Source organism: Phaenicophaeus curvirostris, chromosome 12, assembly GCF_032191515.1.
Source record: "Phaenicophaeus curvirostris isolate KB17595 chromosome 12, BPBGC_Pcur_1.0, whole genome shotgun sequence".
In the NCBI taxonomy this organism is placed as follows: domain Eukaryota; kingdom Metazoa; phylum Chordata; class Aves; order Cuculiformes; family Cuculidae; genus Phaenicophaeus; species Phaenicophaeus curvirostris.
Window position 1 is genome coordinate 8,105,146 of NC_091403.1, and position 25,865 is coordinate 8,131,010.

The 25,865-nt window shown below is 41.0% G+C and overlaps 1 protein-coding gene across 3 annotated transcripts in view; it reads right to left on the reverse strand.

Moving 5' to 3' along the window:
• Positions 1-741: 741 nt before the first annotated feature.
• The window catches only part of ARNT2 (aryl hydrocarbon receptor nuclear translocator 2), a 103,138-nt gene continuing 78,014 nt past the window's right edge, over positions 742-25,865 (reverse strand). For all 3 annotated transcript variants that reach the window (XM_069866869.1, XM_069866867.1, XM_069866868.1), the window contains 7 exons: positions 19,085-19,157; positions 18,803-18,926; positions 14,895-14,994; positions 12,136-12,274; positions 9,869-10,034; positions 7,185-7,321; positions 742-4,738 (listed from right to left, as the gene is read on the reverse strand). In XM_069866869.1, the coding sequence (XP_069722970.1) occupies positions 4,640-4,738; positions 7,185-7,321; positions 9,869-10,034; positions 12,136-12,274; positions 14,895-14,994; positions 18,803-18,926; positions 19,085-19,157 (838 nt within the window). In that variant the 3' untranslated portion in view covers positions 742-4,639. The remainder of the gene's footprint in view (positions 4,739-7,184; positions 7,322-9,868; positions 10,035-12,135; positions 12,275-14,894; positions 14,995-18,802; positions 18,927-19,084; positions 19,158-25,865) is intronic.

Here is a 25,865-nt window from a genome sequence, read left to right on the forward strand (position 1 = left end):
TGTGAAAGGGAAATGCACTTCACAAAAGAAAGTCTGAAAAGGTCACCAGAATGTTTGTGGGAAGGATACAAGTACTGTTTAACTCTGAACAATGAGACCAAAAGGTGGACAAAGCCACCACTGTGTTACCACCCCAGGGAGTGAATAAAAATTGTCACAGACGATGAGTTAATTCTAAATCAATTGTGCTCTAATGAAGCCCTCTACAATACAGATACCGATTCACACACCTCCGCCTTGTCACCAGAACTGGGCTGTTAATCAGTGTGTTTCTAGAACCTCCTTTAAAAGCTGAGATCTCACACTACTCCTCCTCTCCTGCTCCCCCTGGGCATCCTTTATACAAGACAGACAAAAGGGGAACTTCTCATCCACGTCCAGGACCACACAACCTAGGAGGAGATTTCAAACACAAAGATGAATGCCTGATCTTCTAATTTTTGGCACAAATCTTATCACTCAGGGTTATTTCCGACTTGACGATTCCCAGAAGCACACCTTATTTATTTACAGAAGGACGGGAATTAACAACAGCTCATGACATTTTTATTTTAATGAAATTTAAAAAGGCAGTTATTAGTTATACATACACACAACTGATTCTGTACTTGTTAGTCATAAATATAGAACATTCAGAAGTACAAAATACACTTTATCCACAGCACAATTTCACATCAATATGAAGAGTTTAAACAGATAAGTAACCAAGTGCCTAACAATGACAGAAGCCCATTTTTGGAGTTGTTTTATTTTCTTTTTTTTATTTTTTTTAATGACCATTAATCTACACAAAGTAATCAGTGCCCGCAGTCATCTGTTCCATGAAATGCACTCTGGTTTAGAGTAGGAAAAGACTGACATCTTAAAGACAATTAGATGCCACCACCTTTTCTTCGCTCAATTAACAGAAACAAACCCTAAGCCCACATTCTCCTCCTCTCACAGCTAACAACTGTGAAAAATGGGACTCTGGCAAAAATTACCTGAAGCCAAACTTGAGCACTGCCAGGAAAAGTGAAAATATCTGTACTAGAAATTAGTCCACTCGATACCTTGCAAACAAAGAGCAACAGCAATATGACACCGATAAGGCATTAATGACAAAATGGCTATGTTATTCTCGAAAAAAGAGTACACCTATGTATAAAAATATATGTCATAGCAATTGGGTAAATCCAACACTATTTAACACTGTGCCAAAAGTAACTGAGAGTTAAAAAGGCAGTACTGCAAGAAGTATTTACAGTTTCACACTGTACTTCAAAAGAAAAAAGAAAGGCAACAAAGCTACAAATGGAACTATCTGATTAAAGCATCACTGTAGGTACTGCAGTAGCACTTGTAACAAGTAATGTGATGGAGTCTCTCTGGTTAAACAGGATTGCTTGTCTGAATAATGAATGTAAATATTCTAGTATCTAAAATCATCTCAGTCTACACACCTGCTCATTGAAGTAACTCACCTAGATCACTACTATCTGCCGTTTCTTGCTCCATCAAGTTTAAAACCCAAAAGATTCTGTTTCAAGATGCACTGTGTTTGCAACACAGTTTGATCAGAAATCACAGCTTTATTTCCAGCTTTAAAACTATGAAAGAAACAAGAAATCCACCACCTGTGAAATTCTGGAAACAGGCAGCAAAAGCGCCAGCAAGGCTACACTTATGGCACAAAACAAAAACATCAGCATTCCAAATGCACTTTATAACTTCAGCTATAGGATAAGTAAGTTGCTTTAGCAACCAAACACGTGACAAAAAGGTACAGCACAGCCAATTCTACACAGCTTTTTTGGCCACAAGACCTGGGACGAGGCTGTTTCAGAGGAGCAAGCCACTGACACGACACAGCAGGGCAGCACAGGATGCCCAGCAGCGGTAGCAAATGCTGAACTTGTTTGTTTGCTTGGTCAGAAGCAAAAAAAGTTGCCAACCTCTTTAAGCTCAAGAAGATCCCTCCTCGCTGGCTCAGGAATGGCAACCGAATGCCTCCCACATGGGTGTGGGAAAGTGCTGCAAAGATGGGATGGCCAGGAAGGGGAGGGGAGGAAGGATGGAAACGCCAAGAAGAAAGGCTTGGGATGGCTGAACAGAAATGGGGAATGATAATAGCTCACAGGGAAAACCCAAACTTGGCACTATCGGGACTGCCCCTTATCAGAGCAGCCATCCCCTTTCCCAACCAGAAAGGCAGAAGTGGTCTGCAAGAGAAGAAGCAGTCCATGCTCTGATGCCTCAGGCATATTGGCTTCAAAAAATAATACTGTATTTAAAAAACAACAATAAAGAGATGTGCTTGGAATTCTGCTAACACTTCTAACTGCACAACCTAATTCTGTACACAACAAGCCTCCTACAGTAGTATAAAAACCCTGGCACACTGAGGAAGTTATCACTGCTGATGTCAGGAGAAAGAAAATTACTTTAAAAATTATTTTTAGATCGAATTCAGGAACAAACGTAAATTATAAATATACTTAAAGCAGCTTGTTGGGTAAAATAAAACAGAGGAGCAGCATTTTTAAGATTATTTTTTCACTTTATGGAGCAACATTTAAAAAAACGTTTTTGAAGAACTGACATCTGTCATGTCTTCTGTGCAGAGATGCAAACTGCTCATCTACTGCTCTCCCCCTTGCGATCAGCCTCCTGCAGAAGAAAAGCCCTGCTGTACATACGCTGACCACCTCACTCAGCTGGCGCAGCAGTGAGGTGCCTTTTACAGACATCAATGAATTTCATTCTGGGACAGCAGAGCTTTCTCTGCCTGTCTAATTCAATGAGCAGTCATTTAGCCAGCAGCGTGAGTGGAAAGGGAGAAGGCTCCAAGAGAATAAACATCCATGTATTTAAAAGAATAGTGCATAAGCGCATGGCTTGCTCACCTAAGAAGGTATTTTCCCAGTCTATGGGAAAGAAGAGATACAAGTTTTTTGTTTGTTCTCAGCACGGTTTTGGTGAGGCAAGTACAGACCAGGAGATCTGAAGCCTCTCCAGTATGGCATCTACAGACATAAAAAAAATCCTAAAAAACAGAGTCCCTAGCCCCACTTGCACACAGGGTAAGAGATTGGTCCCAGATTTAGCAAGAGAAACAGTAGGAAGGACTCTTCTTGGATACTGAAAACTACATGCTGCCACCATCCAACCTCAAAAGTTATGAACATCCTGCATGCGTGAACTCTGGGCTCCTTGTCCTTCCTGAGTGCTTCTTTCTCTTCCCATCCCAGAAGAAGTGATCTGGATAAAAATGCTGACCTTACAACCTAATCTCTGTAACTTGTCACGCATATGAAATACTGAATTAAAAAAACCCCTTCTGCTACATTTTCGATGAAGACATATGGTAGGTGACTCACCCAAAAGGAAGGTGATTAACTTACCTCTGCAGAAAAGCATATAGCATTCAGAAAAGTCAAGAGTCCTTAATATACTTGGTAAGCTGAAAATTCCTTATTTAACAGAATAGGGTTAACAGGATTCAATAGAAGTGATTGCTTGGGAATCCAAGCAAAAATTCAAGTTATCACTGTGTACGCAGTGGGCAGTAGTCCCATTGTCATCTATTACTAATTCACTCTAAAAAAATTATACACTACAAAACCATCTTACTGCTTGCAGCAAATGAGCTGAATGATTTCCTAGTAATAGGCCACCACCTTGCACTGTTAAAATGTGAGGTTTCACAGTATAAAAAAGTACTTCACAGAGAGGAAATGCAGCTAATATAGAAAATGCAATCTTGATGTGTTTACAGTAATTTTTTTATGAGGCAATCTTTTTGGGAAAGCAAGAACAATAGAAATTAAAGCAGCCACTGAGAAATGTATAGAGTTATAGGCCTCAATTCAGTGCAAAACCAGACTAATAGCTTATGTAAGTAAATGTTTGTTCTGAATAGAGAACCACCTGAATTAAAAGTAAGAACACCTATGTGAAGTGATGGAGACTCCCACGGTATCTAAATCCTCCACATATATCATCAACTTTTTCAGTACGCTCCAGAACAGACCCTTTGTAAAGGCAAAAGAAATCAGTACAGGAAATCACTTCATACAGCACAAGATATACATAAAGTACCGAAATGTACACACATTCAAGTTTAAGTTAGAAAAGGCGGAGCTGAATCTTCTGGTGAGAAGAGGCCTACATTACGTTGCTTAATTTCATGTTTAAAGTGACCTAAAACTACAACAATCAAAGAAAACAGAATATTGTGTCTGCTTCCAGAAACTTAAGCTTAACACAAGGCATCAAAATTGAGCAGTAGGCACTGTAACAAGACATTACCTTACCTTTTCTCTGTTAGTCTTTGTTACTTCGTTATCTATTTAAAAATTACCATTCAAAGGAAATATTAGGTATCATTCACATTCAAATATTTAAGACTCAGAGATTTTTTTCTTTTTAAATCAAGCGAAGTTATTCATCTCTGAGGTAGATGATAATAAAATGTTAAAAAAAAAAAAAAATGGAGCCGTCAATGAACACTAACAAGTGCTGGAGCTCCTCTGTCGGCACTGACGTACCCCAAGGAGGAGAGAGCGAGCCCTACACCACTATCTGAAATATGAGAAAAGCAGAGCCAAAATTACATTTAAATGGCCTCGGAGAAGAACTTCCATTTCTGCTTTGCAAGCTACTCAGAAAATGGTGGAAACATGCCCAGGTCAGCAAAATCTTCAATGTTGTAATTGCCAGTACCCTGCGTCGGATCCCCCGGCATTGGCAGCATGTCCTGCATGATAAGGAAAAATCAAAGTGAAGTGTCACTTGCTAACACGTTATCCAGACACAAACTGTTTCCTTTTCATCTTTTCAGTGTAAAACCAGAGAAGGCCAAAGGTTAGATAAACATGGTGAAAACCAGACCTGAGCAGGGGCTGGGGCTAAGGTTCATGTCCGACTTGTGCAGGAGTGTTTCTGAATGGGAGGTAGGACTTTACCAGGGCAGAAGTTTTGGATTGCTCCTCTGAATAAGGCACATTTGAGCTGCCCCATACTCCTCCAAGGCTGAAACAACTCCCCTTGGAATGCATGGCAACATATGGAGAGAAGCATCCTCTCCAATTTCACTATATGGGAAGTATTTGACATTTCACAAACTCCTGCACCCTAGAGAAAGGAGCTCCTGCTGTATAAACATGGGTTTGTGGAGGGTCTCACCTCCTCTCCAGCACTCTGTATCTGAAGATATTACTGATCTTCATCCTCTAAAGAACGCTTAAGACTGCATATCCACCCCAGCTAACAAGGTGCCCAGGCAGCCTTCATGCATGTACAAAGGCAGAGGAAATAGCAGGAACTTCTCAGAAGAAACGGGATTTCATGATAATTGCTCCCACGTGTCTTGAGCCAAGTGAGGTCCCTGCAGGAGGCTTCAAAAAATACTCAACCTTTCCTCTCAGCTGGAGACCGAAGCCACAGGGGAAAGATATCCCTTGCTGAGAAAACCAGAGTTTATGCTTGCTTTTCCTGTCAGTCCTTACAATAATAAGATCTTACTGCAAAGCCAAGTTTTGCCAGGGATGGCTCATTATCCTTACAATAAAGCAAAATCTAAAGAGCAAAAAAGAAAGCTCACAGGATCTGCTCTATGAAGGAATAACTACTGAGAGCTGCTGTGTACTGAGGAGTTACCCCAAAATAAAGACAGATAAAAACTCATCTGAGGTCTCTGTACCATCCCTGTGGATGGTGGTGAGAGGCTGTGAACATAACTGGCAGTTTCTCAGTGGCCAGGGTCAGCCTTCATTTTCTGACCAAAACTTGCACTTATTTTATGTTTTCCCACATTCCTCCCTGGCCAAGGGGAATTTGCAGCTGCCACCGTCTGTTTAAATTTCCACCTCTGAAGGCATTTCTGCTGCTGGGGCCCCTGAGCCAAGGTCTCTTCTGGTGCAGACCCAGCAGAGTAGCTCCTCTCCTAAGAGTTTGCCTCTCTCCCTTTGTCCAGGGCTGGCTTCAGGCACGAACAGTCCAAGAAGCTTCTTGGAGGCCTTTGGACTAAGTTCATCCAAGTTTCTCATCACATCCAGCTATTGTCCTAATTCCCTCCAAGCGCAGAGTCACCTCTGAGAGCTCTGCAGGTGAACCTAGTTCTCCTTTGGCCTTCCTTCTCGTTCATTTCATAAAACATTTTCTGGGACAAAGAACTTGCCTGAGACAAAAGCAGACGCTGCTTGGAGCCCCGTGGCTCTGTGGGCCATCAGACCACACTGTCATCAGCTCCGTTGGAACTACCCTGTACGTGCTTTTGGGTTAATGTGTGTGCAAAGGGATTAAACTTTGTTTAAAGAGAGGGGTGCAACAGATTAACTGTGCCTGGGCCATGGGGTAAGAGCATGCAGACAGGTTACTCCAGATGTAGTGATGTTATCCTGTATATAAAGGAATAGTTTTATTCACCCCAGAATATCTTCAGACCAACAATTCTTCCTCAGTGTTCCTGTGAGCAACTGAGCATGAGTCTGGTCTTACAGGTAAATTTAGCTTCTAAAAGATAACGAGGTGCCCCACTTCTAAACCTTGCTTGGGGCTTAAACTGTCTTTTCTGCATTTATCTCCACTGTTTTGTTGCAAACTGCCTTCTTGATCTAATTTCAAAACAAGTTATACAGAGATCCTATTAGTTAACTTGCAAATTTAAGTTATCTGTAATGAAAGCCCAAATAATGAAGTTTTGAAATTAGTTGAAGAGGATTGTTTACCAGTTATCTGATATCTGAATGGGTATAACCTTAAAAAGTTACTGGCCACTATCTTCCATGCAGTATCAGATTGGTTTCCTGCTTGAGCTATTGAAGAATATTATACCAGTGTCTAATTGGACTTGACAGGGATTTTAGAGGCCAGCACCAGCATGTGACGGACAGTCTTTTTGCAACTATTTCATGGCTTCCCAGCAAAACACACAAGCCCTAAGTACAGGGGGGCAAAAAGAATGGAAGACAGCGCTTTACAACAACAAAGACACTGTTCTTCATCAGAAAACTAAACCATCTCAGTTGTAGCTAATGGCTGCTAATAGCAGTGCAAACTCACGGCAGCACAAACCCATGGCAGCACACAGCAAGAGGTAATTGCTTTAAGCCCTGATAGCACCCTGATCATTGAGGGCCACAGTTCTTTAACTCAGCAGTGAGAAACTGTCAGGACTTTGGGCTCAAGCTTATATTCCTCACCTGGAACACCTCGGTCTGACTGGGCTGTGGGTGCGAATGCTGGTCGCTGCTCTGCTGGTTGTGATGCTGGCTCTGCCACTGGGACCAGACTTCAGAAGGTCTCCCCTGGAACTGGCTGCTGCTCTGGCCACTTTCAGCTGGATCGGGACAAAAAGGGCAGAAGTCAGAAAGCAGCTCCTACAAAATGCCTGCCTGCTTTTGAGGCGTCATCCATCAATCTCCATGTCTGCAAATGAGCCTTAGAAAAAAAACTGTGAGTGACACCCAGCCCCTGCAGGGTGGAAGCTGAAGGGAGTTTCGGCCCTGACTGCAGGGTGGGGGCCAAGCCAGAGTAAAGTTCATTGCTGTGGCTGCACAGACAGGGCAGGGGAATTGCTCAGTAAAACACACAGTGAGACCACAAGCCAGGCACTGGGCATTCGCCACCATATTTTAATCACTAGTAAGGAATATTTGCCATTTCACTTAAAAACAAAACTGCATCACCTCAATGCTCTGTCTCTTTGAAAGATTCATTCTCGCAGAGCAGTGGGTGCACAGTTACCTGCTCATCTAAGAAGCACAATCTCAGATTTTATAGGCAGACAAAAGTAAGATCTACAGACAACCGCTGTACTGTACTCAATGCAGACATTGCTGTATTCAATGCAGACTATTGTTTGCTGGACTGTCTTGCCCTCCAATTTTACAGCTGCAAAATGATTAATTTAACATGCAGTTTATAGCAAATTATTATCCTGTTTGTATGGTGATGGTTTCTTAAAAGTCTGAGTCCATTCAAATTTCACAGAGAGTAATGTGAACAGCAAGGTTTTATGGTAAATACACTTAAAATGATAATTTCAGGGAGAAGGATTTAATAGTCTACCAGAAAAAAACCATGACGCCACATATGCTAATTACATCACCTACTACACGTACACTTTGCATGAGCAGTCACTTAATCTGGACTCATTTTACCTGTATTTCTACAGATTGCCCACAAATGTAACATTATTTTTCTATAATTTTCCTTCAATTATTTATAATGTCTCCTTCTAAGAACCAGCATTTTAGAAACCCTGCCACCAGACTTATGCTTTTCCTCCAATTATTGTCTCTTTTTTTCTTTTTTTCTCCATATAACTACTCATATTATTTGTGCCTACTTTCCTTCACTGCAGGGAGCCAAGCCCTGTACATCTGGTTCTCCCCACTTCCCAAATTCCCTGTGCCAAACACGTGTGCTACGTTGGGTCTCTGATAACCAGACTCAATCACGTCACATCAGTCACTACTCATCATCATGGCTTTAGAGAGGAAAGAAACACACGCTCAATCCAATCCTTTTGGCTACCAGCTAAACCCTGCAAAAGAGATAAAGTGAACATTTTACAGGAAAATAAACAGGCTGTAGTGACACATTTCTATCACATCTGATGTAGATAATCACAGCTCCTCCCTTACTGACATTACCATAATCAATAACTCAGCTGACTCAGAAACCCTGCAGCCATTTTATACAAACAAAATTCAAATAAGTTACCCTTTAAAAGAAAGCTGCAAGTTTGGGTTTTTTTTTTTTCCTTGGAACAATATATTGAAATTAACTCAGTGAGGCAAATGATGCTTCTTTTCAACAAAAAGGGTTACTGCCAGCCAGAGGTTCAAAATATTCATCTCTGTGAAGGCTGCGTTATTAATAGAATCCAAACTGATGTAGGTCAGGAAATGTTTCTCATTAGGTTAAAGGGTTCTTGCCAAGTAGCTTAGGCCTGAAATGCAAGGCTGTCTCGTAAACAAATGTACAAAGCCTGGTGGAAATGGAAATGGAGGCATGAATAAGCTCAGTGGGAAGGGCTCCATTACAATGCGCTTCTTCTAGGCAACGCAGCGCAGGTCTGCGCTCTGTAAGGCTGATCTACAACAGATTTGCACCAATTTTATCCTCAATGCATTATAGAAAAATGATACACATTAGCACACTGCTACCTATGCTACCTATGCACACTGTTATCAGCCAGCAACATTTTCCATGGACTACACATGCACACTGAGAGATTCATAAAGTTTTTGCTTTTGAATATTATTCTGCTGGCGGAGTGCAGAAAACTTATCAAAGGGTCATGCGTCAGGTCACCGACTGAAAGCCACTAAATTAGCATGTAATAGGAAAAGAAAACCATTTCAACACATGGCACCTACTCTGATTAGGTTAGTAGCAGTGTGGGTGCAAAAAAATCCTGTTTCCAGCCAAACTCCAACAAGCCATCTCAGGGCAAGAGGACGCCAGCATGCAGTCAGGGAAGTTGAAAAACTAAAAGAATGTGAATTTGTGCCATTTAAGTGTTCTCCTGAGAAGCGAAAAGAAACTGAGCCTGCTGACCACAATTTGGGAGGACATGTGCTAGTGCTATATGCAACTTTTGAATCTTTCATGACACCATCTACTGAAAAAAAAAAAAAAGCCCTCATAGCATAAACCACCACAATATTCTGAAGCATGTTGGATGTGGAGGAGATGCAGCATGGAGGGAATAGGTCATCTCAGTCCACTCTGCTCAACAGGAGAAAGCAAAACCCTTTCATTCCCTGGGCTTCCCAACCAACCCACCAAATCAACAGGCTGGAGGAGTTTTAATTCAGTTAACGCAGGAAGTTTTCATTTTTATGTGCGCTCCTGTGTCATGTCATTTAGAACTTACCAAACCCTGCACTTCGGTTTGCTAAGCTGGAGTAGGCATTCCCACTCGGGGAAGAGGTGGCTGGGCTGGAAAGGGGGCTGTATGACGATGGATCAGCTGGGTAGGTGTGACTTGTTCCAATCCCAAAGGGAGACGACTGAGCTTTGCCAGACTGAGATGGAATTTGCTGAGGAATAAGGGGTAAAAACAAAGGAATGAGTTTTATTGTTGAGGAACAGTATGGCAGACTCACTTTTAAACAACGTAACGTAGAGACTAAATACAATCTGCAGATGTGAACAGGCACGTTATTCCTGTCTCAGCCATATTTCATTTCTGTCAGAGCCAACTTATTGCTGTGTAAGGAACACAACAGACTATAAACCAACATTCATAGCTCTCCCGCTGATTGACTTGCGCAGATTCAGTACCAGCACTATTTGGAAAAACATGATTTCCCTCACCTCTACTACAAGGATTAATCTCAAACTGAACAGGTATAAAGAATTCACCTTTATCTGCCAGGTGTTTTGATTCTGCAGTGCCACTGTAAAATCACAGTTATCTGAATGCCTTGTAGGATATATGCAGTTCTCAGATGACCAGAGGCTCCACTGCTTGGGGGAAAACAGCCAAAGAATTTTCAAAGCTAATGAGCTGCTTTCTCTCTCTGCCTAAGAAGTACAGGCAGCAGAGTTATTCTGCCTTCTAAAAGGCTTATGAGGGAGTGTGAATCACCAGCCCCAGGAGAGAAGAAACAGTCTAACTTTACTTTAACTGGGCAGCTGAGTTCAAGGGTATTAAAAACCATCTTGCTGTCACTATCACCTACATAATGGCTTCACCATGGATTCTCCAAGAATGTTACACAAATGAATAAACACTGCAGACTGCTTAGAGACATGTACAACACGTACACTGAGACTAAGAGATGTGCAGTGTCTCATCCAGTATATGTAATATAATAATAATAGATAACGCTACAGACAAACTGCTTATAAACCAGTTCCCCATCACGACACATCCAGCAGTTCCAAGAAAAACTCAGTGCCTAACCAGTTCTACAAATGGAAATTACAGTTGATTTACATCTCTGGATATTTTTAATGATGCACACTGCTATTGGCAACCAATGCACTCAAGTGAAGCTATTCTCCTGGACAAATGAAGGGGAACTGGAAGAGGAAAAGAGATCCCAACAGGCATATAGAACGGTTAAGATACTATTAAGTCTTCAGCTTGGTGCCAAACTAAGAGACCGTACATTTCTAAAGGTTTCCATAATGAAAGTGAGAGCATGACATGTCGCATCTGCAAGGCTTAACCCTATTTTACTTTATTTATGATGGACGAGTGAATTCCAATTTCCCTATGCTCACATGCAATCTTTTTTGACTTGGACAGAATTGGACAGTATGAGGGATGAGTAACTTTTTTCAGTCATTTTTTTACAATCCTCCATATCATTAAAAAAAAAAAAGTCAACGCTACAACTGGATTTCATTAAACAGGTGTGCCAGAATAACCATGGCACACAGAGGGCTGGGCAGCATAACTGTGATTAATGTGGAAATAGTCAGTGTCCTCTTCAACATGCTATTCTAGCCTAGCGTACAATGGAAAGTCAACAGTGATTAAGAACAGCATTAATGATAAATCAAACATAATTATTTAACAGTCTTTGTCTTTAACAGAGTTTTTCGTTACACAGAATAAAAGGTAATTTCTAGGCTAACGTCGAGTGCTGCGCATCTCTTGAAGAGAAGTTTTGTTTCCTCCAGCACGTGACGCAGCGTGAGCTGCATCTGGCTGCACTAACAGAGGGGCAATGGGCTCTGTACCTCTGCTCTGAATTCATGCCTGGATTTGTATGTGCCCTTTTCTAATAACTTTGCTAACTGTGGATAACATCGCTGGGTGCAAGGCAATGAAAGATTTAATGCACAAGCTTAATACTAACGCCTAGCAGCTGTCTGCTTTTATTTAATTCAGTGCACATATAAAAAGAAGTGCAGAACCAAGACCTTCAACGGGGATTTATGTCAGTGTCACAACTGCCACTGTTATGAACACTACTACAAACTAAATGCAGTTGCACATAGCGCAGCTATCTCAAGTCATTATAACATGCCAAAGAATAGAAGCAGGAGAACTGGTTTGTCTCCAACCACAAATGATAGTGACAAAGTATGTTTAATCATGTTATAAATGGGGTTTACCAATTCTTCTGTAAAATACACAGACTGCAAATCTTATGACCGTGAAAATAAAACACCTTTAATCAATACCTGTCCTGGAAATGGTGGACGATTTCCTGTCCAGGCAACCTGACTCTGATTTAGCTGGCGAGAGATCTGTGTCAGATTCTGGCCTGTTGATGAAGAAGACTGGATGTCGTTCACACCAGGCACGTGTACCACAGACGAACTAGAGGAACAGAAACAGTATTTAATTTGTATGATATATTCTCAATGCACAAATAGTATTCCAGATGCAGAAATCTTGATAATCACATTAAAACTAGTTGTTCAATCCATCTTAATGAAAAACGACTTAAGACTTTCACAAAACTACGAGACATATTTGCATTCTAAAGTGTCAGTTCCAACAGACAGTGCAAATGATTTTGAATTACACTTCTACAATCTATTATAAAGGGCTTGTAAGAATAAAATCAGCCTAACACACAGTGCGTAAACACTCAGCTCCATACTAGTCTAGTATTTAATGCATTAATATAAAAACCTGCTCGCAGAGAGCACTCAGGCAGGTACTTAATTTTAAATTTGTGCTTAAAGTCGACAGTATTTAAGCATTTGCTCAAATGCCATCCTAAATGAAGATGTGCAAAAAGATAATACTTGTAAGTACTTCTTTATTTGTTTCCTGCCTGGGAAATGAAGAAGTGTATGTTATATATTAGAAATTTCAGCTTTTAATTCCAATTTTCACCAAGTGATGCTAAAAAGAGCATGCAGTTACATACTCAAGCAAAAGAATACTCAAGACATAAACTTAAACTAGTGTAAGAGCTTTGGATTTTTTTCCTAAAGTGTTTTCAAAGGAACTTGTTTATATTTTAGCTGTTTCCTAATTACTGAAATTCACTAGAGGCATTTCCCAGAATTCCTCATTAGAAGGAAAATTTCATGAAGGAATGCTCCATTTTACCATTTTATTCTCATGGAAGTCTCGAAAAACTGTATCTCTAGAACCACACATTGTGAATTTGTTTCCATACATCTTTATATATATAAAAATATCTATCTGCTATTTTACATGTCATGTATAAATGAAGACACAACATATAAAAATGCTTTTGTGCACCAATTGAAACAGCTTGCTCTTTTCTCCAGCCCTTTTCCTATTGTCTATTTTCACAATCATTTTACAGAGAAAGAAGGGAACAGACTGAGAAAAGAAGTAAACAAAGCTGAATAGAGAGGAAAGTAGGAATCTGAATCCTCTGAGAAGACTGACAAAATCTCTCCCAGAGTGGTAAGCAAAACGTGGCAGGCATTTGAATATGGGATTTATTATCCTGTCTTTCTTAAGCTGCCTAGAAGCACAGTGCGTGTTTAGAAACTCCTTGTGGAGTTTAATTTCTATTTTGTTTTATCTTATTTTTATTTCTTACTACCACAGAGTCTCCAAAGAGGGAAATGCGGATAAGAAAATCAATTTAAATCTGGCTAAACTCAGACGCATACAACAGCTGCTGGGAAGGGCTGGTCCTACTGCTGACACCTTCCCAGCTGGACTGGCAAGTCCCATCATCTAAGGGGCTTAGGCTGCATCTGGAATACATACTTTGAAATCAGGAGCCTCCAAAGTAGTGCCTAAAGGCTGCCAGGGCTCAGTGACCAAATGGACCAGCCTGGGGAGCATTCAAGGAGGATTGTTCATGGAGAGTGGAAATGCTGGCAGATTGTGTCATAATTTTATGTAATAGTATAGCAGTTGGAAAAAAGCTTTACTTAAACATCAGGAATTAACAAAGGAAACAAACAAAACACATGCCAAACCCCAAGACGGCAAGTCAACTGTTCAGTAATATACAATATCCAATTAAAAGACATTTAAATTTACTGCCCTAATCTGCCCCCCCACCCCATTATTCTTGGTTTTAAATTGACCAAATACATGCACAGGGACTTTATTTCTCCCCACTGAGATTATTAGCAATTATAACTTTAAGAACACATTGGTTTAAATAAAATTATCGTTTGCAGATGTTTTCTAATTCCTGGAACTGACAGCCTCTGAATGGCTGTTCCCTCACTTTCAGAGTCTTGGTTGTTCTAAAGCAGAAGAATGATACTTCAGTATCGCAGTCCCAGAACAATGACAGAAAAAGCAGTAAGGTAAATATAATCACTGTTACCACAATCTCAAAAAATGACTGGAAATGCAGGCAAACTCTTAAAACTTCAAATGAGCCAAATTTGTATTGCCAGCTGGTAGGCAACAAGGTGCACCCTGAATAACTCAAAAATGCCTTAGAAAATGCCAGATCACCACCTCATGTATTTGGAAGCTGCCTTAGAAAACTGTTCATGCCCGTGTCTCAGCCCTCACCAGGCACTATGGATCAAGCACCTCCCTGTTCCCTTTAACAAGCTGTCCGCACTGGTGCCCTCAAAGGCAGCCTGCTGAAGTACTGACAGCTCTGAGTGCAAAACAAATCTTTGCACCTTCTTTGTTTAGTTGAATGTTCTTCAGATCTGAGTGTGCCCCATTACCCCTCAGATTTATTTCCCTTCATGAGTTGATGATGCTTCTTAGCTTTTTTTCTGATTACATCATCACAGCAACAAATATCTACTTACTAGCCAGTATTTTTAACAGAGATATGCAAATCATCTCAGCTTGTAAGTCTAGCCTAAGTGCCAAGACTTAGACGTAGGTGTGAAGTGTATACAAGTAAAGTTCATTCATGCAAAGAAAACCCTTGGACCTTAGGTCAGTTTTGTTTCCACCAGATCAAAGGGGAACAGTCCCCTACTACTGACAGAAGCCAATATGTTCAGCATCTGGACTACAGTACCTGAAAGTCTTCCCCGAATGTCCTGGCTGAAATGGGCTTCCCTGCGAGTAAAGCTGCTGGTTTCCTGCTGTGGATGCCGATGCCATCATTTTTTTATCTGCTACAAAAAGAAAAACAAATCACAGAAAGAGAAAACTTTAGGGGATGAGAAAACAAAGGCAAAACTATTTAATGACAATAATAACGTACATATGCAGCAAGGACTGTTCTTCCCTCCTTAAAGCTTTACGAAGAAGCCCTGTGGAATATATTAAGAACGACACAAAAGGTCTATATGACAATTCAGTATGAAACTAGAGGCAGAGCTGCTTTGTGTCTACTTCATACCCTTTTACCAGGATGTATCTCATTAATGCTATTGTTTGCATGGAACATAACACTGGTATGTGCCCTCAAGTCACGCAGCCCAGACCTTCTCTGTGCCCACTGGAAGCTGCTCCTGATCACGCAGGCAGGAGTAGAATGGAGACAGTAGGGAGTGACAGGTGCACGAGTCCCAGCTACAGATCAGAAAGGGGAACAAAGGTTTTCTAGAAGAAAGATGGGAGAGTCTGTCCCATTAGTGGCCAGAGTGGAAAAGAAGAATGCCACATGAAACAAGCCTGGTCTGATGCACATGCACCTCCGTGGCCTACCTGGGGATGGCCTGTGCTTCTGAGTGTCTGTAAGACTTGGGCACTGGAGCTGTGGCAAGGCAAGACGCTAGACTCTTACAGATTTTGCTGTCCTACCCGTGCCTAGAGGGAGCCATGAAATAGGATGCAAGCATCCCAGTGGGGTGTAAGACAGACTAGTGTAGTGAGTAACACACATGCGGAGATGCCATTAACTTTTATAGTCTACTCTTAATGCAGCAACTGGAGATCAATCTCTAATTAAATGAAATGAGATTGGGTGAATGGTGTCCTTAATTTAATTTTCTGGCACTGGATTATTCCAAAGCCCAGAGAAACCTTATTACTACTACTTTTCTTAAAATAATTTAAAGGTCTGCTCCACCATCATCTTCTCACTTTCCTCATCTTCCCTTACTACCTCCAAATGCTAAACACCCCCCAGCTCACTGGTGGCTTTGTCATCATCTGTTGCTACGCGCCTCTGACAAGCCTAGAAATCAAGTCTGCCTCTTCATTTTCCTCTTCGCATTTTTTCAAATTCCCAGTCATTTCACAGGATTCTCTCCTGGACTCAAGTCACACTCAACTCATAAGTATTTTTTCATTTTCCCTAGTTTTTAGAGACCTTGTGAGTGTGGCCCACCAAATTCTTCCAACATACATCAGCTCATCTCTGTTACCTAAGTTCTTCCTATGTTATCTTCCTAACAAGGATCTAAGCTAGCATTCTCAAAGAAAAGTCACTTCAAATAAAGTGACAGGAGCCTGGGAGAAGTAGCACACATGCCACTGGTGCACGCTCTCACTACTTTTCCTCTGTAATGCAGAAATTTGTAGAAATTCCTCACTGGCTATATATTGTCCAGCATAGACATAGAGTCTGGTCTGCAAACATACAGTCCCGTATGAAAAAACCAAGGAGAACTGTGGAAAAGATCTACAGAAGGTTGTGTATGTAGTAGTAAGAATTGAGAATGGTTTGGGATATCCCTGAGAAGAAGAACAGATGATTTGGCCTTTCTTTCACTGATGTCATTCTTGCACAAGATGTCCTATTTTTCTAAGGCCACCCTTTACAGGGATACCAAACTCTCAGGGCTGGAAGTGATGGAGCCAAAATCCTGTGGGTGCTTTAGATATTTGAGAACAACTAACCAACAAAATTGAGAGTGCCCTAAATGAACTGGAATTCCTCAAGTGGAGCAGAGTTGCCATGGCACCTACCAGCGTCTGTGCCACAGGATGAAGCCAAGATAAAGGGAACAGCTAAACTAATAGCAAGCAGTTCAATCAGCTTTAAAATCTCTTTCCTGATTGCTCGTTAGCCTCCAGATCTGGCCCACATCTCTCCCAGCTGTATTCCCACTCAGAACTTTATGCACTTTATGTACGCTTCTCTGCTCTTACCTTTGGTACAGCACTGAGAACCTATTTTGTTTTGGTGTTTAACCTGCACACTTAAACCTGTTTCTCTCTAAACCCCATCATTGTACTGGTCAATGATATACCCTCCTCCCAGCAGGACCAGTGATTCTGCCTGCAGAACAAAAATCCTCTCTAAGCAGCACACCAAGCCACGCTTCAAGGCATTTGCATGAATTGGTGAAGACAGCCTTCCTCTTCCCACTTTTTTTTTTTTTATGTGTGCCCACTGCATGCAATTACGGCAACATTCACCCTATGTGAAACCTGTATTTTTACAGAATGTAGCAGAGAATGAGGTTGGGTATCAACATAATGCAAATGTCTTGTAGGCTGCATGCAGGTTTGCCAATATTGGTTTTGGACAGCATATCTCATCTCTGACTGTGAACCATCTCTTTTTACCATTCAGAGAAGACCTTAATCACTGCTCCCATGAGAAATTCAGACAGGGTGAATGTCCCAAAAAAAGCATAGTCTGTAAATTGATAAGAATGAAAAGAGAAATGGCATTTCCAAGAACATAACCTCACAGCTACCTCACAGCTTGCTAGACCCTTAACCTCAACCCCTCCTCACAAACAGTTGAGAGCTGCCTGAAAAAGAGCCAATAAGGCAGCCAAAAAGCAAGATGTTCTTGCTTGGAAAAGCACATTCTGGTGTTTAGGGCTGGAGTCTTGCTACCTCCTAATGAGCCTCTTTTATGGCCTCAGCTGTTGACTTCACTGTTAGAGTAGACGGATAAAGACGAAGAGGAATAAGACAGAAGTCTCAGTGACAGGAGGACAGCATATCAAGTCTATTTTGCAGTTACAGTGCCTTCTCCATTTAAAAAGGCCAAGCCAGACATAAGAAACCAATGCACTGAGGTCATCTCCCAACACCCCTGGAGTCAAACCCTGTGGGTCATTTCCTTCGTGCACTGCATGACACTTGCACATTGATTTATTTAAAACAAAAGTAAAAACTTTTCTTTTTCAGTGAGGAGAGTTAAGAACAATAAACAATTAATGAGTTCTTCCCTGAGCAGTGGAATTAATGAGCCTGGTTTCCTACAGATTATCCACCCCTTCAGCTGCCAGTCTTTTCGATGATTTCTGTTTGTTAGGACAACAGGCAGCACAGGCTTGGGCCTGTTTGAGTCAGATATATCTGCTTGACTGACCAGTTGCCAGCTACGTCTTCATACAGCGCTGGGAAACCCTTCAATGAGGGCACTCAGTAAGGACTCTGTCCTCAAGAAGTATCGAAGAACATACTGTTTCCGAGACTCCCATGACTATTAGAAGAACTGGCCAGCAAGTTCAAAAGGTGTGGGAAAAAGAGCAAGAATTCATCAACAGTGATTGGAAATGCCTCAACTGATCAGAAAACAAGTATATTATTACACTTCAAGGCAGCATATGCCTCTGAAAGAATCAATGCAAAAGCTGGTGATTTGATAAAAAACCCTGCATGCCTGTCTTAGGACTACATGGTAACTTTCTTAATCCATGTTTATTTAGAGAGATGAACTTGTATCTGCTGTTAAAGAAAGAAAATATATACTTAGAAACAGCAAGTTCTGCTCAGGATGCTTAGCATCTATGCACACTGCTTAAGCTGCCTGTGTGAAATGACAAAATAATCAAAACTAGGTAGCTCTGGTGACAAAAAAAACTGTTGTTCTCTGCTTGAATTTACTACTCATCAACTTTTGGGGAAATAGCAGCTAAACCCCAAATCTAGGAAATGTCCTGAAGGCTGACTTTGCTTGGAAATTTCTCTGCCATGTTGTAGTTTCTATTCATTCTCTCAAAGCTATGTTCCACATCTTGTAACCACACTTAACACAGTATTAAAAATTAAACATCAGAGACGTTCACTTACAAGCAGTTATTCCAGCAAACATCTCAGCAAATCTAGGATCTCTCTCCTGGGAGAAGATAGCATCAGGCTTTTCCACAGACTTTCCACTCTCATGAACGTTAGCTGATATACTTGGAACAGGCACCTGTTGAGATACACAAGCGAAGGCAATTCCCTCCGTTGTATTTGATGAAAAGGAATTCAGGGACAGTTACAATATATTTTTAATTTTTGCTGAAATCTGCCATTGCTTTATGTTTTAAAAGATCAGAGGCACAAAACCAAATACTTGAGAAATTTCACCTGAGATAAGTCATAGGATGACAGCCCATCTCTCTGATGTACTTCAAGTTCTGCTTGTTGCTGCTGAAGTTGTCTGCAAAGGAGACAAAATGACTTTGTTACAAAAAACAATTAAGATACAAAAATGAAGAGCCACAGTCTCCCATTTTATACTTTGAGTGAAACATTTCTCGGATGATTTGGTAAATCCTTTCCTTTGAGATTCATCCAGTTTTAAAGCCTTCTCATTGACAAAGCTTGCACCACAGGAACAGGGCACACGAAGCATTTTGCTGTAATAGTACAGAGACATAGGTGGGTAAGTAATGGAGGAGGGAATACAACCTGCTTATAAAGGATTTAAGAGTTCACAACTGAAAACCAAGAATGTCTTCCCTGTGTTAATGAGGAATACACTGGACCCCTTCACTGATCTTACTGGAGTCAACAGGAAGCTTGCAGTAACTTTAATGTAGAATTATGCCAGTCAATAAGTGATCAAAGCTCTGTCTGAAGCACGTCAGACCAAATGGAACAACCTGTTGAGCCAGAAAGAACTGCAGATAAATTCTTCTTTGTAATAAAACCTATTCAATGTGCTTTGGTTCTACTCTCTCCTCAGGATCCAAGTCGAGATTCTATTCCGTTTCAGAAAGCTTTTAAGGCAATAAATGTCCAGAAATAAATTGCTTCTGCTACTATGTAAAATCAAGTCATTACATAAAATAATTTTGTGTTGACAAATGCTACAGAAAACATGAGTCTCCTTTTCATGATGTTCAGTCAGAACTGAACAAAAAATATCCACTGCTTAAATGAGATAAAAATCACTGGAAGTAATAGCCTTAATCCAATTATATGAATTTAGGAAAAATTACATGTGCTGCAGCAATAGAAAAATACTTCAAAAGAAACTGCCAGAGCTAATAAACACTATGGGCCATATGCCAGAATGAAGAAAGAACTTCAGTGTTGAAAACTCTACAGATCCTTGAGAAGCACTTGATTTGTGGTCAGTGTCCGGTGCTGTTACTTAGCTATAACAATCCATGAATATCAACAGATAAAAGCATTGGAAGTCATGAGAATTAACCAACAGGTGACCCGTAGGGACAGCATGCAAGAGGTAGCAAGTCAGGCATATTCACATTCTACATGTGCAAATATTGCCTAGTTATAAAAATATACAGATCTTTTATATGTTTGTAATGTATCTAGCACAGTGATCATCTGAATCAGTTTCTTCACTTGCTTTTTTTTTTTTTTTAATTCTGAAAGGACACAAATTCAAAGCTCCAACTTAAAAAAAATAAGAGACATATTAATTGCTGCTATTGGAAATTTTGAAGTTACTGTAACAAGACAACTTCTACATAAAAAGTCATTGTGCAGTGCAATTTATGAGAAACAAACCCCAAACCTTTAAAATGAAAGGCAAAAGTGCTACTCACACATTAAGACCAGAAGTTTACCATTAAAACGTGAACTTCTCCTTTCCTTGTTGGGACTTATCCCATTCCTCTCTTTGTTTGCAGACAGACAAACCCAGCTTTGTCTGAGCACTGAGCTGGGATGGCAGCACGAGAGCCACACAATCGTGCCAGCACAGCACCAGGTTCAGGCTCTGCCCAGCTCTAGCCTGATCAAGCAACAGCCCTGAACAGCACGGCCACTGCATCAGTTCTGGGCCCCTCACCACAAGAAGGATGTTGAGGCTCTGGAGAGAGTCCAGAGAAGAGCAACAAAGCTGGTGAAGGGGCTGGAGAACAGGCCTTATGAGGAACGGCTGAGAGAGCTGGGGGTGTTTAGCCTGGAGAAGAGGAGGCTGAGGGGAGACCTCATTGCTCTCTACAACTACCTGAAAGGAGGTTGTGGAGAGGAGGGTGCTGGGCTCTTCTGCCAAGTGACAGGGGACAGGACGAGAGGGAATGGCCTCAAGCTCCACCAGGGGAGGTTCAGGCTGAACATTAGGAAAAAATTTTTCACGGAAAGTGTCATTGGGCACTGGAACAGGCTGCCCAGGGAGGTGGTTGAGTCACCTTCCCTGGAAGTGTTTAAGGCATGGGTGGATGAGGTGCTGAGGGACATGGTTTAGTGTTTGATAAGAATGGTTGGACTCGATGATCCAATTCATCTTTTCCAACCCGGTGATTCTATGATTCATGTTGAAAGCAGCTTGCAGTTACGACAACTGCAGATTTCCCTGTGAAAGGAAAGGCTCTGTCATGGCCATTATCTGCAGAAGCGCTGCTGCTGTGGAGAAGGCAGAGTCTCTTGCTCTGCTATGGGCCAACATCACAAAAGGCACTGAACCAGCCTCTCGAGTGACACTGGGAGGTTGCTGGCACTGCATCTCAAGGAAGGTTGCCTGTGTAATGACAAAAAGCCTCAGCAGCTGCGAAATTATCTAAATATTTTGCACCTTCCATTAGCAGTTGCTTTCTGTCATGTGGTCACAATAAGCAAGATTACTTCTGCCCTGAGGATGTGTGGGTAGCACACTATCTCCACGAAGCTCTGCTCAGTGATGCTAAAACTCAGAGATTAGCGTAAGAGTCAAACTGACAAGAAAGTAAGCTTAATAATTGCAACCGATAGTTGTCAGTAGTTTCAGCTTCTATATGTCTCTGGCCTCTTTCTGAAGGAAAAAACCTCACCTAATAGAGAAGAGTTATACACCGCATGGGTCTTCCCCAGAGAGACACTATAATGTGATGAGCAGTCATCGATGAGATTTTGCAAAATAGCAATCATGGATTTGAAACTCTGGAAAACTAGGACACATTTTTGGTCACAGACTTGAATTTTAGATTTTTATCCAAATAATCTTTTAAATATTGAGGTAGGTCGATCCAAATGCCAAGGGACTGAGAGACAAAGTTGCAGACAAAAGACAAATTAGGCACAAACTTGATGGGAACGTGAGGAACCACTCAAACAAGCAACTACAGCCAGTAACAAATTTTTCCATCCCTTGATCCTTTTCCAGAAGACATTTTTCTCAGACAACAGTCACTAGGCTCCATCAGGACAAAAATCTGACCTGCAACAAAGAGAAGATCAGAGTAGATAGCCAAAAACCTTCTGCTAGCCTTATAGAGTGATACACACATGATACACAGAATCACTTTTGTCCTATAAGTAACATGCAAAAAAGGTCAGTCCTACAGGTTCTTAGAGAGCCACATATTTTTCCACACTATTTTAGCCAACAGAAAATTCCAAAAAATTACCTCTGGAATGCAAAGAAATCCTTTGTTCACAAGCATAAAATGCATAGTTTTCCAACAGAACTATGGGAGGTGATTTTATCATGGCAAAGCTATGGGGAGGTTTTCCTAAATACCACTCTGTGGACAATAAACACCCATTAAATCCCGTTGTTAACGTGAAAGCTAATTACACTGTTTCATTTGTTTTTATTACCAACAACTCGCTGTGTGTGTCAATAAACAGCACATTAGGTCTCTTCTGTTCCGTATAAAGTATGTTTTCTTGATTCAGCCATATGCATACAAATGAGCCAAACAAAACAACATACTTAGTAGTTATTTGTTTTGTAGGCACTTCTCTAACTTAGTGCTCCTTTGCCCTTCTCTATCTTTCATCTCTAATACTTGTTAAGCTGCAGTACAATATAAATATATATTGTGTTAACAGCACTGAACTCTGGGAATAACCTCCAAATCCATTTCCTATAAAAATCAAGTACTTAAGTGTATCTTCCCTGAACCCTGTGCAAGCTATACCACGCTTAATTAAGATTGAAATGCAAAGCCATGTTAGCATCTTCTGCTCTTGTTTTTGCTGCTACAACAGTATAAATAGTTCACATCATAGAATCATAGAATAACCAGGTTGGAAGAGACGCACCGGATCAGCGAGTCCAACCATAATGATGCTTGAAATGATGCTTGAAACCTGAAAGAAGCTGTGCAGCAAGGCATGGATGAGCCAGCCAGGGAGAGCTGAGTGCTGCTGCCATGGTTGTTTCAGACCTTACTGTCTAACCAGCCCTCTAGACTGAACAGTCCACACATGCATGTCCCTTCAGTCATTGAACTGCAAGATCAGTTTGGAAAGATGATACAGGACAATGGTTTATTATCAGCTTGGGCAAATCTCAAACTGCATTCTGACTTTGAAACCAAAACCAAACTATCCTTCGTTTCAATTACACTTTCACAGCTTCAAAGAGTAAATGAAAGAAAATTCCTGGCTCTACAGGACACCCAACATAGCAAGTTCAGGTATTGTCTGTATCAACAGAGGATTCTGCCTGTACTGCAGGAACTCTTGGCTCACTCACAGTTCTGGTATGAAACTGGGAAAGCACTTGGCTTGAACAAGGAATGGTTCAGCAAATCTGAGGGTTTTGATACTTAACTCAAATTTACTTCAGTAAATGGAAAAAACTTTTCTTTTGAAAAGGGAAGATTCTGTGAAAGTTCCTTTGACATTGAAGAGAATTTCAGCCAAATTAATCTCTCTCTATGAATGCTGAAGTCACCTGTTCCTTTTCCAGGCATCAGAGTAACCATAAAAAGGATTTGAACTTTAAAATGAGCATTCTCTATGTTGAGAGAGAAACAATACTACTGTATCTCTACCAAGATATTTTTTATGTAATACAGGCGCATGTGCTTCTTGCCTCTGGTTTGGACAAAAAGGGAGTAATAAAAGCTTTGGGGCTGCCATCGTAAAATCTTCTTTCAGAAACTCTCGAAATCTCCCTCTTTTAGCCTACAGCTTCAATTCACCCCTTGAAAGTTTCTAACACCAGGGATCAGGTAGCCTACAGATGGCATGGAGATCATGAGAAAATAAGTCTTTAGCACCACTACCATAGACTGGCATTTCAGCAGAACAGTTGATCTTCTTAATATTTTGGTCCATGAGAATCCGAAACAGAAAGCACCTCTCCCACAAGCACAGGGTGATTCATCCAGCAGCCTGCCTCCAGCAGTGACCTGTGCCAACTCACTCCCAGTCAAAAATCTTGAGATTCAGGACAACTGTAGGATTCATAAATGAATGCAGGACTGTGAGGCTTTAAAAAACCAAAACACCAGAATTTCCATAAAGGTCAGAAAAATATCTTTCTTACAGATACATGTATGTAAAGACTTTCATATAGCTTTATCTGTTACTGTGACAGATTATTTTATTCAAATGCTGCTCTATGTGTATGTTAGATAAACGATGATCACAATTATTACTTCTTTTTGGAAATCAAACAGTCCCAACTATACAGGAAGATGTGGTCAAACAGGGGACTCTTCCTTTTGGCCAAATGCAGCACAAATGCTAAACGTTAAATGCTTCATTTCTCCAGGAAGTTTCTCTTGGATGACTACACCCAAGTGAAACTGAGAGAAGTTTTGTTTTCTTTTTTTCACAAGGAACTGAGTGAACATTTGAACCTAATCTTTCATTATCCTTCTGCACCAAAAGCAAATTTGGAAAGTTGACTGAAGCTCCCAAGGAGTATCTTTATTAAATACTGCTACCCCCAAAAAAAAACAAATCCAAAACCAAACCAAGCCACCACAACCACTAAATAATCAATTAATCCCTCCACAACTGGAACTACCACTGCCCTCTCCAGGCTTTCAGGAAAACGCTGTTCACTGATGAACTTGAGAGCTATTTCGTTAACATACACACACAGACGTATGTACTGTGGTGTGAAACGATCCTAAGTTAAGAACCGATTTAAACCAAGCTCTGTTGGCTCCATTGCCTTTTCAATTTCATGCTGAATTTTTGAGTGCCTCAGACCTGTGCGTTAGGGAGTTGGCACACACAGCCACAGACAAATCAGAACTTTTCTCTATGCAGAACTGCCTACAACTGCACCATGGAAGACACCCCTGCCTGGTCTCCATGCGAAGCATTTGTGCTGGACTCAGAGCATCCAATACTTCCACGACGTGTAAAGGTGGCCACGCACACTGGGGTCAGTGCTGAACAACCGGTCCCAGCAGGAGCTTAATGAGGAGGCGGAAATCAACAGTTACCATGACGTACAACTCCCCAAGGCATCTAGGAAATCAGAAGTCAAAACATGACCCCAGATGTGATAAAAAAATAAATACATCCATGAACAGGCAGGAACAACAGTACATTACAGTAAGCTCTCCTTGGAAATCTGTCTGAGAATTGGGAGAGAACATGGGGGAAAAACAGAAAACCACTTGAATAATACATTCTTTCCATTATTCAAATGCAGACATATAATGGGCTGTAACTTGCCATAAGACTAGAACATTTTCAACATGACAGGAAAGAGGGAACATCCTCTGTCAAAGTAGCAGCAGGCAACTTCCATATTAGGTCAACTTTTCTGGGTTGCTATTCAAACCTAGCAAGAGAAACGTAACAAGAGCCAGAAGCTGGCACAGTCCTATTCATCACAGTAAATGCTGTGATGCCAAACTGAACAGTATAGTGGAGGCTTGGAAAAAAACATTCTCAGAGTCAACACAACATAGGTCTGCAGCCCAACTTTTTCATCTGTGGACTCTTGGAAACAAAGCACAATTAAGCCAGCTTCAGACAGATATCAGAATTTGCTTTTTATTTTGCAGGCCTGTTTTGATATATAAGAAATATTTGGAAAAGAAATACAGGAGAGCAGAAATATGGAAATATTTACACTGTGCGCAGTGTAGACAGGGAGATACTAAGCTATCTGATTTCAAGACACGTTTGCTTGTTTTCAATGACCATAACTATTCAGTTCTTTAGGTCCAGCTTTTAGGGTATGCAGAAAAAACTGGGCAAAACGACTACAATGTTG